A 16,101-nucleotide genomic window follows, 5' to 3' on the forward strand; every position below is an offset into this window, starting at 1 on the left:
CACTCCAAGGTATGCATATGGAGGTCAGAAGACAGTTTGTAGAAGCTGGTTCTCTCTGCCTCATGGGTCTCAGGTCACAGGACTAGGTGTCAAACACCTTCCCCCTGATGAGTTACCTTTGTTTTGAGACAGGCTCTTACCCTGTAGTTCAGGCTGTCCCGAAACTTTCTATGTACCCAGGTTAGTCTCCAACTTGAAGTGATCTTTCTGCCTCATTGCCTATAAGTAAGAACCCCATGCCTAACTCATGCGTGAGGCAGTTGGCCTCAAGCTGATGGTCCTTTTTGAGAGTTGCTGGAAAATAGAAATGGTCAATATGCGACTCATGAACCCTCTGCATCCCAGGATGCTGTGAATAAGGCCCAACCTACTGACAGATAACACTATCAGGTCTCAGTGACAAAAGATCGGATGGTCCTGATAGCAGGTGTGGCCTCACTGGAGGAAGTAGGTCTGGGAACTGGTCATTTGGGAAGTAGCTTGTCCCCTTTTCCTCCCCATCCCTCTGTACTCTTGTCTGCCTCAGGTAAGCAGCCTCCGCCATCTGACTCACTGCCGTGTTCTGTCTCAACACTGGCCCAGAACCGAGAGTTAGGAACCGAAGGCTCTCACACCACAATCCAATATAAATAATCCCTGTTAAGTTGTTTCTGTAAGGTAGCTCTCCCCTAAACACAAAAAGTCTGACTCACACAAGGACTGGTTTGTGATACTGGTATACACATGTTACCATTTTCCTTGTGTTTGTGTGTATTTTCATGGAGTGCATGTGGCAGTCAGAGGACAAGCTTGGGTGTGTGTCCTCAACTTTTACCCTGTTTGGAGCATCTCTGCCGTGTGTATAGCATGCTAGCTGGCCCTTGTCCTCCCAGAGGTTCTCCTGCCTCAGTTTCCCTTTTCCTAGTTAGGAGTATTGGTGTGGCAGATGCTTACACTGTGTGTAGTGTCCAGCTTTTTTTTTTCTTTATTGTGGATTCTGGAATTCACACTCAAGACCTCGAGCTTGCATAGGGAGCACTTTCCCTGCTGAGACCTTTCCCCAGCCCGCTTTCCTTTGTCTGTAAAACCAATGTATCTCGGGTTATGTGCCTTACTAATTATAGCATTGATTTCTGCATAGTTTATGCTCCTTAGATTTGCATACCTGATCGTTATGCTTCCAAGATGATTTGCATCGTGAGGCTTCATTTCTTTTACTGTTGTTTGTTTTAGGGCTCCATCTATTACAATCAAGAGGGAACCTCTTGGTATGAGGGAGACTGGGTATACAACATCAAAAAGGGCTGGGGAATAAGATGGTAGGTGCAACCCTTCCTCCACATTTGGGTTGTGGGTGAAAAAGCTTTCAGAGGCTCACCTGATTCTCACCCAGATTAGAGATAAGGTGCAGAAATGACGAAGAACGCGCGCATCTCTGTCCAAGCATGGCAGAGTTTTCCGTTACTCCTGACAGAGTCTCCATAGCAATGAAAACATCCTCCAGGAAATCCAGACCAACATACTAAATGTCCAATTGGATGTGTCACTTTTAGATAGAAACTGCCTACCTTTGTCCTCTGTGACCTATGATGAAGCTGTCTGTCATAGATTACAGTGGTGACTGTTTTCTGAAGAGCAGCCATATTTTTTAGCTTGAGTTTAGGTTGACCTCATAAGTCATTTGTTGTACTGTTTGAGCTTTGGCAGTGCTAGGGACTGACCCAAGGGCCTGGCACATGGTGAGCCTCTACCACTGGGCTGCAGGCCAGTCCCCACTTTGCTTTTCTTGTGCAAGGTCTTGCTATTAGTCCAGGCTGACCTTGAATTCAAGAATCTCGTTTCTCTCCCCCTCAAGTGCTGGGATTAGAGACCTGCACCTTCATACCCAGGAAAGATGTGTGTGTGTGTGTGTGTGTGTGTGTGTGTGTGTGTGTGTGTTGGTGTATGCATGTGTGTGCATCTGTGCACTGGGTATGTATGTATGTGTGAACATACGTGTTAGTGGCTGTGAAGGCAGAAGAAGGTATCAAGTCCCCATGAACTGGAATTACAGGTGGTTGTTAACTGCCCAACATGGATGCTAGGAAATAAACTCTGGTCCTGTGGAAGAGCAACAAGTGCTCTAACCATTGGGCTAGGCCATGGACCCATCAGCATGGTCCTTCCAGGAAAGCACGAGGAGCTGAGTTCCGTGTCAAAAGCTTGGTGTAGCAGCATTGCCCCGTAACCTCAGCACAGGGGACAGAAACAGGAGGATCCTTAAAGCTTCTCAAAGCCAGCCTGCCCTGCTGGATTGATGAGGAAATGCCTCCAGTGTGGACCTTGGGCCTCCACATGCACACACACTGCGTGCATACCTAACGACACACAGCATTTGGCGTCAGAACGTTAGGTAATAAGATAATAGGAACTGTTTCTAGAAGACGTAAAATCTCACTCTTACCCATGTATTGAAGAATGAAGACGTTTAGTAAAGGGATTATTCTCCTCCATAAGAGGAATATTTTTGCCAGCCATGTGCTTCCTATGAGTCTCAATAGCACTGGGTCCTGGGTGGGAGTTCCTGAGAGGCATTCAGCGGGTGAGTTTAAGGGCACCAAGGGCAAACCAAATGTCGTCGACATGAGATAACCAATTGTTCATCACTGATTTCTTTGGTCCCAGCTACAAATCAGGAAACATATATGAAGGCCAGTGGGAGAACAACATGCGTCACGGGGAAGGCAGGATGAGGTGGCTCACAACCAACGAGGAATACACGGGTCACTGGGAGAAGGGGATTCAGGTAAGCACCTGAGGTCACACGTGTCGCAGCCTGACGTGGGGGTGGTACCAAACGCCCCCCTGTGTGCGTCTGACATGTAAACACAGCTAACCTAAGAAACTTGAGATGGCTGGGGTTAGTGTCACAGAATCTAGAGTCACCTGTGAGGTAGGTCTCTGGCGCAGCCTGGGGCGCATTACTTTAATTGATGTGGGAACACCTATATTAATTGTGAAAATGGGCGGGGCTGGAGAGATGGCTCAGTGGTTCAGAGCACTGACTGCTCTTCCAGAGGTCCTGAGTTCAATTCCCAGCAACCACATGGTGGCTCACAACCATCTGTAATGGGATCTGACAATCTCTTCTGGTGTGTCTGAAGACAGCTAGAGTGTACTTATATATAATAAATAATCTTTTTTAAAAGTGTGGAAAAGGCCATTCCCCGGGCAAGGGATCCTGCACTACATTTAGCTGAGCATGCACCCTCTGTTCTCTGCCTCTGACTGTGGATACAATGAGAACAGCCTTCTCAAGCTCTGCCACTGTGGCTTCTCCAAAGTGACTGACTATAACCTGAAACTGTGGACAACCCTTCCTTCCCTAAGCTGGTTGGGTCACAGCAACAGAAGAGAAATTAAGACAAAACTCAAAGTTACAGTCTTCTAGTGTCAGCTACACTGTTTAGTCCATGTTTTATTACTTAGTCTTCTGGAATGGTCTCACACATCCCTCATCCAACCCTACAAGATAGGTGCTATTTCCCTTTTCTACTTGAACCTGAAGGGCTCAAATACTTTTGCCAGAGGACAGAACGCAGCTGAACTCAACACCTGCTTCTAGGCTCGCTTCAGATTCTCAGTGGCTTCGCCATAACAAGTTCAGGTAAAAGGGGGTTTTCGCTGACGAGGTGCTTTCTTTTCAGAATGGCTTTGGAACGCACACGTGGTTCCTAAAGAGAATCCCCAACTCTCAGTACCCTTTGAGAAACGAATACATAGGGGCGTTTGTAAATGGCTTCCGTCATGGACAAGGGAAGTTTTACTATGCCAGTGGAGCCATGTACGAGGGAGAGTGGGTTTCCAACAAAAAGCAGGGCAGGGTGAGTATAGCGGCTGGGAGCTGGGAAAGTGTGTCCGCCAGGTTGTACTGTCTCACAAAGACAACTCTTTTAGTTAAGGCGGTGGCGTGTGTGTGAAGCTACTTACAACATACTGTCTCCTGGCTACTTAGAAATGAGTTCATCTGCCTTTGTTACATGTGTATACGAGTAAATAAGGGTACCGCTTGCAAGTCACAGTGTAGCCCGAGGGTTCATATATAATTGCCCTGTGGGCTTTGGGGCTGGCTCGCCGTGTTAACTCAGTGACACTAGCATTTCTATCCCACCTACCCACACAGCAGCTCTACCCTTGGATCGCCATGTTCCTGTGATTACAAGATAGGTGCTGTGATTACAGTCTTTACGTCACACACACCGCTAAGGAGAGGAACTCATTTCCCAAAGCTCTCTACAAATGCCTCTCAACTCACAGAGCTGAACTGGGGCATTCATGAAACTCAGAATCAGAATCAGTATTTATCGTCCTGGGGTTGACAGAGAGCAGGGCCACACCTGTTGGGATGGGTCCTCCATTGGCCATTCACAAAGCTTATTAAGGTTTAATAAACAAAAAGCTGAATGCCGTGACCAAGAGGTGATTAAACTTGGGGAAAGGTTGGAGGAGGGGGAAGGGAAGGGTGGAGGTGGAGGGGTGGAAGATGGGGAGGGGTGGGAGAGGGGAGGGGAAGGGTGGAGGGGAAGGGGAAAGGTTGGAGAAGGGGGAGGGGTAGTGGGGAGGGGGAGGAGCCATGATGTGAAACCCAATGGAGAATGAATCTTTGTGGCCTAACATTTTCTTCAAAGCAATAAAAGCTCCCAGCCTTGAGAAGTCTGAAGAATGGCACAATCTCCCTCCTGAACTCTCTTCCGGCCTCATATGCCTCCCCACAGGGCAGAATGACTTTCAAGAATGGCCGTGTGTATGAAGGTCTGTTTTCCAATGATCACATTGCACAGTCCCTTGAAGCTGAGACTGATTACGTGCACAACCTGGACCGGCGGTCAGACGTCTCCCAGAGGAGCTGGCAGTCGAGAGGATCTTCTGCCAGTGCCGGGAAGGAGCCTGGTAGGTGAAAGAAAATCCCATCTTACCTCTGGTTTCACTCTTTAAGATCCACCTGCCGCTTTAGAAAACCTATGACCCCTTCAATGTTCTGCGTGTTGACTTTTGTTTGATTAGGCAAGCTGGCCTTAAACTTGTTCAATAGCCAAGAATAATGTCAACCCTCCTCGCTCCCTCCTGAGGGCCTGGATGAGAGTACTCCAGTGTGGTGCTGAGGATGGAACCTGGGCCTTGTGTGTTCAGCAAACTACCAACTGAGCTATGTCAGCTGGGCTGACGGTCAGCTACTGAAGAGTTTGTTTTTCCTTACAGTGAGAACTGCTCTAGCACGAAACTGTTTCATTTCCAAGGCCTCCTTTTGAATTTTAGTTAGAAAGTGGCTTTATTTGTTGTGTTTGTCTGTGTGCGTGTGGCAGGCAGGGGATGTGGCAAATTCATTTGTCCTTTCGCCATGTGGGTCCCAGGGAGCAAACACGGGTTATCCGCTTTGGCAGCGAGCACCTTTACTTACAAAGCATCACAGCGGCCCTGAGTTTATAACTTTGAAAAGGAGTGTGAGTTGTCCAGGCTGGCCTTGTCTCTTGGTGGCGCAGGCTGGGCCTGTGCAAGCCGCACTCTCCACTTCCCAGGCAGTTCACTCCCCCCACCCTGCTGCTTCTGTCCCAGGTGTGTTTCTTTACCCCACCACCCGGCACAAACATGACTCCAAAGCCCAGTAGCTTTTCAAGCAGCTTTATATATTAAATTCTCAATCCACAAACCCTCTACACAATAAGATTACACCCAATGGACAAAGATACAAACTGCCATCTATATGAGACAAAAACTTTTAAAAATATTCACATCTACCTATCGCCAATTACGGCCACCTGGATCTAGATCCTCCTTCTCCAGCTCCATCTTGATTCCCCTCTAGCTCTGTCCTCCACCTCTTGCCTCCACCTCTGCTACTCGACCTTTCTCCGACTATCTCTCTCCTGTCCAATCATGTATTGCCTTAACATAAATCTATATATAGGTCTGTGCCCCAGTAGCCGGTTGCTGAGTACTCTCCTATTATATTTTGATAGACAACTGTTCTGATGTGACACTGAAGTGATTTCTTTTAAAGATTTATTTGTATTTATATACATATATGTGTCTGTGGGTCTCTTCAGAGACCAGAAGAAGGTATTGGGTCCTCCAGAGCTGAAGTTATGAGCGCTTCCGAGTTGCTTGTCATAAGTGCTAGGAACTAAACGCCAGTCCTCTGGAAGAGCAGCAAGCTTTCTTACTGCTGGCCCATCTTTCCAGCCCACATTGGAATCATTTTACCCTTGCTTTCCTCAATCATCTCCCATGTTTGCTTCATTCATTAGAAACCCTACGAAAGTTGGATGGCAGTGAAAGCGGTTCTGTGTTAGGATCGAGTATTGAGCTGGACTTAAATTTGTTGCTGGACATGTACCCTGAGGAAAGCCAAGAAGAAGAAAAGAAGCAGGTAGAACCCCCTTTACCATTTCACATATGTATTAGACATTATTTTTATCTTTTGTGTACCTGGTGGATGCTTTGTCTAGATCACCTCAATCTGCAAGTGAGCAGACTTTGTGAGAGAAAGGTAGCCCAGGGGGCCGGACTCAACAGCATTGCCCAGGGCCTTAGAGCCTAGAGGAGTCACAGCAGTCAGAGCCAGCTGAAGACCAAGGCTGTGATCACCTCCTATTCATGGAAGGTGGGGATTGAGGGCCTGCTGGGGGTCAGAAAATCCTGGATACCCTAGGAATCAAGAATCTACTGTAGGGCTGAGAGATGGTTGTTAGGAGCATTGGTGGTTTTAAGAGAGAACCTGGGTTTCCAGCACCAACATGGTGGCTCATAACCATCTGTATCTCCAGTTCCAGGGAGATCGTATGCCTCTGCACCAGCACACATGTGCTTCACATGCATATATGCAGGTAAAAACACTCATACATATGAAATAGAAGAAATAAGACTTTTACAGAAGAGGCAGAAGAAGAAAGAAGCCTGCTATGCTGAGGCTGGAGAGGTAGCTCAGTGGTTAAGAGCTGCTCTTACAGAGAACCCAGGTTCAATTCCCAGCACCCACATGGCAGCTGACAATCATCTGTAACTCCAGCCTCAAGGGTTCCAATACCTTAAGGCGTCTAGACTTCACAGGCACTACATACACGTGGCACACTGACATTTGTACAGGCAAAACACATGTAACAATAAAAACTTCAAAATCTAAAACTGTTAAAGGACCCCTCTTATGGGGTTTTCACCAGAGAAAGCTGCACAGACACGGTTTAAGCCAACAGGCAGACAGTGACTACACTGGGTGCTTAGGATCCCGGTGTAGCACTGAGCCTTTCTCGGGGTGAGTTTTAAACATAAAAACCATGTTGTAGATCGGCATACAATAGCAGTTTGCCAGAAACCAAAAAGTAAGGTTAGTGCATTTTTAGACTTCCCAAGAACAACATGGACCTTGAAGGATTAGGCCTTTGGTTCGGTTTTGTCAGGCGGTGTTGGCTACGTGCTAAGTTTACAGCCTCAATGGCATTTTCATCATGGAGTCAGGACCTGAGGTCTGAGGCCGTTACAACCCTCTGTGCTTATGGTACACATCTGCAATCCCAGCCACTGTGGTGCTAGAACTAAGTTCAAGTCCTCTTCATGAGGAACAAGTGCTCTTAGCTCTGAGCCGTCTCTCCAGCTCCTCAGCTTTTTTCCAATGAAGACACGGCTGGGCCCCAGGCGCTGCCTTCCTTTCAGGTGGAATACGCAATCTTGAGGAACATCACAGAGTTAAGAAGAATCTACTGCTTCTACAGTGGCCTCGGCTGTGATCACTCTCTGGACAACACCTTCCTGATGACAAAGCTTCACTTCTGGAGATTTCTGAAAGACTGTAGGTTCCATCACCACAACATAACTCTTGCAGATATGGACAGGGTACTGAGCGGTGAGTGTCCCGGGTTCCCCTCCTCTCTTGCCTACTGCTGCCTGCAGATGAGCTAAGAAACGTTGGGAGAATATGGGGAGATGGCTCTGCGTGAGGAGCAAATGCCTCTGCCCAAACACAAGCAAACAGACATGAAGACAGAATAATACAGTGGACGAGAGCCATTTAATGATGATCTTGTAAGAATGGTGATCTGAGCTTAGAGATCACTGTAAAAGAGGACAAAATGACCCCAAGAGCCAGAGGCAATGGACTTGTACAGTGAAAAACCATTTGCCAGACATGACTGGCATGTAGGAACTCACAGTGGCTGTGACCGCATGCACAAGACCTGCGCAAGATCAAGCCAACCCAACACAGGTGGGGGAGGGGCTCATGAGCTCTTGGCAATTGATGGCTGCTGGAGAAGGGACTTTGAGCTTTCTGCAGGGATGTGGCCCTCGATAGACTACCCATATTCCCACAGATGGTCCTACACCCACACCCATGGAAGAAGACTTGGGGAAGGAGGAGGAGGTAGTTTAAAAAGGAGCCCATGAAGCTGGACGGAGAAGGTGGGGGGATGAATGGGGAGGAACGTCTGGGGAGGGAATGGAGGCACATGTTTGATCAAACACATCAAGGCATGTGTGAAATCAGCAGTTTTTAAAAGAGCAGGTGTCTAGCACGCAAGCACAAGTGGGTCAAACAAAGCAAGCAGTTTATCCCTCAGCTTGCAGATCCCTTTGCCAGCTCCTCATTGGCTGAGTGCTCAGGGGTTGCTCGGGGGTGCACACTCTTACCAGGACTATCTATCATCTCCTCAGAGGATATGCAATCTTCTCTCCTTCATTTATGTCCACATTCAACAATAAGGATCTTCCTGCCAGCTTCCCCACCCCAATAACTCATTAACATATGCATGGACCTGGTCCCTTAAACAGTCAGCCTGCAGTTTTTTTCAGCCTAAGATAACCATGTTGAGTTGGGGGTAGCCAGGAATCCCAGACAAGCAGGGACCAGGTGCAGCCTACTTATCTGTAGCTATGTAAGACTAAGTCTTTCTGAGGTACTTGTCAGACAGACAGAACATATTTTATTCCCTGCATTCAGAATGCTTGTAGCACCCATGTTTTTTTTTTTTTTTTCTTTTTAAAAAAAAGTTTCTTGTGCCCGTAACCCCAGCACTGGTGGGAGATAGACCCTGAGAACTTGGCAGCCGGCCAGCCTGCCTTCCAATTCAGTGAGAGACCCTGCTTCAAGATAATAAGGAAAAGGGCAATAGAGGAAGACACTTAATGTCCTGGTATGGCCTTGGTGTACCTGTTCATGCTTAGGAGTGCACACTGACAGTCATGTGCATGTAACACGCACACACATGTACAGTAGGAGCAACAGTCAAAGCCACCCAAGCAGAGGTCCATATGACAGCTCCTGTTCAAATCCGGCCCCAGCCTGTGATTGCACGTTCAGTTTTTCTGGAGCACAGCCAGAGACATATTTGTGTGTTGCCTGTGTCTGCTTTTACCCTGCACCACAGAGCTAGCTCAGTGGTTGTAACAAGAATCAGTATGAACCACACAGCCTCAAATATTTACTGTTGGACTCAAGAAAAGTTTACCCCACCCCATCTAACGGAGAGGGGGAAACCCTACCACACTGCCATGTCAGAAGCAAGGAGATCAGAAAAGACTTGGAAAAGTACAAAAAGCATTAGGGAGCCTTAGACCTGGCCTGGATTTTTCAAATTATTAGATTCATTCCAACAATGTGAATGCTTCATTCCCTTCAGATGAGTTCTGGGAGGGAGAACTGTAAGTCCCAATTTTATCTACTTAAAAATCAAATATTAAAGAAAGGGGCTGTAGAGTTACCTCAGTGGTTAGGGACATCTGCTACTGCAGAGGACCCAAGTTCTAGTCTCAGGATCTATGTGAGATGGCTCACGGCTGCCCAAGATCCCTGCTCTAGGGCAATCCAGTGCCCTCTGCCTTGTCAGGCACCTGCATTCAAGTGCACAGACTGCCCCATACACAAAATTTAAAAGAATCTTCTTATTTAAAAAAAAATATCTGTTTACTTCAAACTTAAGGGTTGGAAACATTTTTAAATTCCATTTAGAAGTGAGGACAATGGTAGTACATGTAATCTAACTGTAATCCCAGGATTCTGGAGGCTGAGGCAGGAGAATTTTGAGTTCCAGGCAACCTAGGATATACAGTTAGATTCTCTCTCCCTGTCCCTGTCCCTCTTCCTCTCTGTGTCACAAACACACACACCCAACACAGAAACAAGATACCTTGTTAATGTCTCATAAGGTAACCAGAGCTGTAGCTAACGTCAGCAATGTCTTTATTTCAGTCTATAACAGCATCCCAGTCGAAGAAATCCATTCTCCGTTTAGAACCATACTCTTAAGAACATTCCTAAACTACCTCCTGCAGCTGGCTTACTACATCCATCACAAAGAGTACCAGTAAGTGCCGCTTCTTGCCACAGAAGCCGTGGTCCCCCAGTCATTTTCACATCGTCCCAGTGGAGGACAGAGTCAGCCATGGCACCCTGCGTGCTGGGTGAACACTGAGACCCCATCTGAGTGACTCTGCACTCGCAATCCCTTCTGCCTCCTTTCTGACTTTGTTGTCACTTGGTTATCTTCCCCTTTTTTTGACAGCGTTTCTCAGTGCAGCCGTGGCTGTCCTGGAACTCACTCTGTAGACCAGGCTGGCCTCAAACTCAGAGATCCACCTGCCTCTGCCTCCCAAGTGCTGGGATTAAAGGTGTGTGTCACCACCACCCGGCTCAGAACATTCCTAATGACTTTTTAAAAATTCATTTAAGGGCTGGGGATGTGGTTCCGTTGGTAGTTTGTCTTGGACACACAGGCAGTCGGTTTTATCCACAGCACCTCATAGAACAGACATGAGAGCACATGCCTGTAATCCCAGCACTCATGAGGTAGAGGCAGGATCAGAAGTTAAGGTTGGAAAAGAGATGGCTCAAGGGTTAAAAGCGCTTCCTGCTCTTCTAGAGGACTCAGCTCTGTTCTCAGCACTCAGGTTGGGCAGCTCACAATCTTCTGTGTGTCCTGTTCCAGGGGATCCACTTCCATGTTCTGGCCTGCACAGGTACCTGCACATATGTACACATACATGCACACAGACACATAGATAAAAATAAATACTGTTTTAAAAGGAAGTTAAGGTCATCTTTGTCTGCACAGTGACTTCAAGTCAGCCTAAGCAATATAAAACCTGTCTTTCTTTGTCCATCTGTTTGGCTGTGTTTCTCTCTGGGTATGGGTGTGTATAAAGTTAATATTAACCTTACAGTGTGTATAGGCTAACACAGCATGTATAGTTACATGGTTGGACTTTCAGAAGTGCTGGTGTTAAGTACATTGAACTCCTATGTATCCTGCACCCAAATTCCTCCAGTGTCAACCTCTTCCTAACTATGGTACATTCACCAAAAGCGAGGACTTGGAGCTGACAGAGTATCACTGGATCCAGCCTTCTCTCAAACGTGATGGAAAGCGAGGGCTGAAACCTGAGGCGTGCTGGGCAGGCATTCTACTACTGGCCTGTATCCCTAGCCAGAAGCTGCTGTTTCCCCACGGTCCCTCCTCTGTCCCAGGAGCTCATACTGCATTTTGCTTCCAAAGCATCTCAGACCCTCCCCACCTTGAACAGCCTTCCTGTCTTTTTTTTTTTTTTTAAAGATTTATTTATTATATATAAGCACACTGTAGCTGTCTTCAGACACACCAGAAGAAGGCATCAGATCTCATTACAGATGGTTGTGAGCCACCATGTGGTCGCTGGGATTTGAACTCAGGACCTCTGGAGAAGCAGTCAGTGCTCTTAACCACTGAGCCATCTCTCCAGCCCCAGCCTTCCTGTCTTAAAAAAAAAAAAAATGTTTGGTCACCTTAAAAAGCATCTCCCAGTTTGGGTTTGCACTGTGGTGTTTTCCTCCGGTTGCATTGAGGTGAGAAAAATGGGGCAGAACTAGGTTTGACCCCTTAGATCTTTTCCATGCACATTTATGATGTGTGTTGGTGTTGTATGTGTGTAGCTTATGCATGTGTGGGCACGCATGCGCCACAGCTTTACGTGGCCGTCGGATGGCCGTCTCAGGGCCCAGTCCTCACCTTCTACCTTGTTTGACAGAGGTCTCTCTGTTGGCTGCTGTGTACACCATGCTCACCGGCCTGCAAGCTTCAAGGGATCCTCCTGTTCCCATCCCCCACCTCTCCGTAGCGCTTTGGGATTCCAGACACAAGCTCGTACTTGCATAGCAAGTGCTTTTCTAACAGAACCATCTCCCAGCTAGAGCCGCTCTCCTTACCGAATGGTATCAGTTCACATCACTTCAATATGGCTTACTCAGAGCAACGTGTGGCCAGCCCACACTTTAGAAGAGGGAGTTAAGCTCCACCGTGTGGACTAACTCATCTCAGTGTCTTTTCCACCGTAGGAACAGAAGCCCATCACTCTTTCTGTGCTTCACCAAGCTGATGGCCGAGAACATTCATCCGCATGCCTGTCAGGTGAAAGGTAAATACAAGAATAGTGGCATCACATTCACTACCTTAGAAACTAGGTCTATAACCATATTTGCACGTACGGTGTGCGTGTGTATGTGCATGTTTGCACTGGTGGGGACACGTGTAAGCCAGAGGTTTACCTTCCTCCATCACTGCTAAGCATGACGCAGGCTCTCTCACAGATGTGCTAGTCTAGCTAGCCGGCTTGCTCTGGGGAATCCCGTCTGCTTCTTAGGTTACAGGCAGGTTACTATGCCCAGCCTGGTTTGGGGGGCTGGAGATCTGAACTCTGGTCCTGCTGTTTCCACAGCAGAGAGGTTTTCTTTGTTTCCTTCCACTGAGCCATCCCCCTAGCTCCATAACCAGTTTTTTTTTTAACTTTATTTTAAAAAACAAAGATAAATGTACAGATTTTAAGCATTTTTTGCATAAAAGTATACAATACCTTTTTGTCAGTACTTGGTTTTTTTTTTTTTTTTAAAGGTTTGATAGTGTGATTATGATCTTACTAGTTACAATGAGCATAAAGTACATGTAAAACAAGATGTAGCCTGGAAATAGTCAAAGTTTTCTTGGTGTGTAAAGTTTTTTTTTTTTTTTTTTTTTTTTTTTTTTTTTTTACAATGAGCAAACAGTACATGTAATACAGGGTGTAACCCAGAATTTGTCAATGTGTTCTTGGTGGGTAAGGATTGAGCATGACTTTTTGTTTTGTTTTGTTTTGTTTTCTTTATTTCTTGGACTTCCCACAGTCTGTGAGTTGTTTCTGGGGGAGTGCGAGCCTCTGGGGTTAGCATCCCACTATCAGTGACTGCATATTATGTCTGTTCTTTTGTGACTGGTTTATCTCACTCAGGATGATATTCTCTAGATGCAGCCATTTTCTTAAGAATTTGGTTAAGTCATTGTTTCTGGTGGCTGAGTCTATAACCAGTTTTGAACACTATGTTTTTAGGTCACTTATTCAGTGAGCAACAGCGGACACTCTACTCAATGAATTACATCGATAAGTGCTGGGAAATTTACACCGCCTACTGCAGACCAAACGAAGCCCCGCCCTATGAGCCGACGATGAAGATGAGGTATTTCCTCTGGATGCTGAAAGTAAGCTCAGTAATCTTAGAATAGATATTGCTTTTATGTTGATAGGCACCTTGATTTTAATGAAAAGAGATCGGTGCTACATAATTAAGGAGATGAAGATCTGGGGGTTACCCTTCATGGCCACCATATGCTCACAAGTCTTCTCTCACTGGAGACAGCCTATGAGAGCAAGGGCAAGCGCCTGACATGCTCACAGAACAGGGGAAGGAAGGCCTAAACCCACCAACATCGTATGCACATACAGCCACTGAGAGGAAGCAATAAAGAGACGTTAAAAATGTTTACATTACATTTTTATTTAATATTGATTCAAGATGTGTGTGTGTGTGTGTGTGTGTGTGTGTGTGTGTGGTCAGGCTTGGTAGCAACAACATTTACCACCTCAGCCATCTTGTCACCCATAAATATCATTAAAAATTATACCACAAAGGCTGCAGAGATGGCTTGGTGGCAGAGAGCACTTGTTGCTTTTGTAGAGGACCTGAGTTCCGTCCTCAGAACCCACATAACTCCAGTTCCAAGGGATCTGACGGCTTCTCTTGAACTTTCCTTGGGCATCAAGCATGAACATGGTGCACATATTCATGCAGGCAAAACACTCATACACATAAAATCAAAGAAATATTTTTAAAAGCGTAAACATGTTTTTAGCTGGTCAGGACTGAACTAGGGCACGCCAAGCCTGAGCTCAGTCCCCGACACTGTAACACATAAACATTGTTTCTCAGCTGACAGTAAGTTTAAAATGTCTTTGTCTGAAGTCAAGCACGGTGTTAAGTCCCTATAGTCCCAGCACTTGAGAAGCTGAAGCAGGAGGATCAGGTGTTCAAGGTCAGCCAAGGGCTGGTAAGATTCTGTTTCAAAACACCAAAGTTGTTTGAAAAACAATTGGCATATTCTTTATACGGTGTTCTCAACCTGACTATTGCTAGTTTTGCTCCATAATGTTTTTTATAGAGACCCTGACATACCACCCTTTTTTAATGATTTATTTTTATTTCCAGTGCTCTGGTGTTTGTCCTGCATGTATGTCTGTGTGAGGGTATTGGCTCTCTTAGAACTGGAGTTACAGATGGTTCATATGTGAGCTGCCATGTGGGTGCTGGGAACTGAACCAGGGCCCTCTGGAAGTGCAGCCAGTGCTCTTGACCCATTTACCATCTCCCCTACTCTCGTTCCATAATATTTTTAATTTGTACTTATGGCGAAACCAATAACAAATGGAAATAATCAAATATTAATGAGAAAGTATTTAAGAATTTAACAGAACTCTGTGTGTGTGTATTTGTGTGTGTGTGTGTGTGTGTGTGTGTGTGTATGTGTGTGTGTGTGTAAGTGACAGAAACCTAGTGTCTTTGTTGAAATTTGTTTAAAAGTATGTGATTCGGGGGTGGAATATGACCCTGTTCTCTTCCTCCCTCACACTCACTTATTACTGAAGGAACAACTTGTCTTTGCAGAAGTCAGGCATGCTGGTTTTGACCCTCTGTATCCCCACAGTCAGGCAACTGTCCTTTCCCTCCAAGTCCAGGAGAGTGGCTGTGAGAAACACAGGCCAACTGGATGCAGTGTTTTATGTTCTGCACAGCCACAGGTGCACAGCCACAGGTGCACAGCCACAGGTGCACAGCCACAGGTGCACAGCCACAGGTGCACAGCCACAGGTGGTTGCAGCCTTGGCCACTATGTTTCCTTTTGTGGGATTCCTCAGTGGCTCACTTGGCACCAGCCTTATACACTGCTTTCCAGAAACCTTCCCTTGTGGCCTTAGCAGCCCCCAGTGGTCGTTCCTTAATGGCTAATGAATATCCAGTTTCACTAGAGACAGTACAATGTCAACTCTATCATTTCTTTTACTATTAATTTAAAAGAAATGTTTAAATTTATTTATACGTGTGTGCCTATGTGTATGTGCACATGTGTGCAGGCGCCCTTGAAGGTCAAAAGGCGAGACACTCACTCTGGGTGCTGGCCCAAGGGTCCACCCCCCTCCACTTCCACAGTGCTGGGGTCCTAGGTGTTTGCTGAGCTGCTGGCTTTTCACATGGACAGTGGGAATGGAACGCAGGCCCTCATGCATGCAGAGCAAGGCTGTGACTGACAGAGCCATCTCCCCAGCCACCCAGTGATTCCTAAAGAAGGGTCTCTCTGTGTGTCCCCAGTCTGGCCTCAAACATGCAATCTTCCTCAGTGCTGGAATTATAGCTCCAAAATAATCAGTTTTTAAGGTACTGATTTCTGATACATTCCCTTAAGGTATTAAGTTACTGCAGTTAACATTAAGATATATGTGCATGTGTAATTACAGACATCTTTTTACAGGACTTTAGGATGATAAACAAGGACTTAACCGCAACCAAATTCATGACTGTGATAGCGGAGGATAACCCTTTCGTGTATGACGGAACCGACAGCAACTTTGAGCTTGAGGTTTGTAGTGTTGATAGGGACGGGGAGATCCAGTTTAAGCTACGTGTTTCTTATGTACATGATTTGTGTATACAAAACCCAGTGGGGTATACAGATATACACAGTTGCCTTTTCAAAACCCAGAGGTTAAATCAGACAGGGGCTGGGAGCTGGCTCAGCTGGTAATGCTGGCTGCGAGAGTGTG

At 46.3% G+C, this 16,101-nt stretch overlaps 1 protein-coding gene across 1 annotated transcript in view; it reads left to right on the top strand.

The window, feature by feature from the left end:
* Positions 1 to 16,101, top strand: part of RSPH10B (radial spoke head 10 homolog B) — a gene marked incomplete at both ends in the record, with an annotated part of 40,329 nt that overhangs the window by 8,096 nt on the left and 16,132 nt on the right. The window contains 10 exons of the mRNA XM_080941004.1: positions 1,213 to 1,298; positions 2,644 to 2,764; positions 3,666 to 3,842; positions 4,734 to 4,890; positions 6,264 to 6,385; positions 7,666 to 7,855; positions 10,196 to 10,310; positions 12,314 to 12,393; positions 13,339 to 13,487; positions 15,810 to 15,917. Of these exons, the coding sequence (XP_080797130.1) occupies positions 1,213 to 1,298; positions 2,644 to 2,764; positions 3,666 to 3,842; positions 4,734 to 4,890; positions 6,264 to 6,385; positions 7,666 to 7,855; positions 10,196 to 10,310; positions 12,314 to 12,393; positions 13,339 to 13,487; positions 15,810 to 15,917 (1,305 nt within the window). The remainder of the gene's footprint in view (positions 1 to 1,212; positions 1,299 to 2,643; positions 2,765 to 3,665; positions 3,843 to 4,733; positions 4,891 to 6,263; positions 6,386 to 7,665; positions 7,856 to 10,195; positions 10,311 to 12,313; positions 12,394 to 13,338; positions 13,488 to 15,809; positions 15,918 to 16,101) is intronic.

This window comes from Micromys minutus (genome assembly GCF_963924665.1).
Source record: "Micromys minutus genome assembly, chromosome: 29".
In the NCBI taxonomy this organism is placed as follows: Eukaryota; Metazoa; Chordata; class Mammalia; order Rodentia; family Muridae; genus Micromys; species Micromys minutus.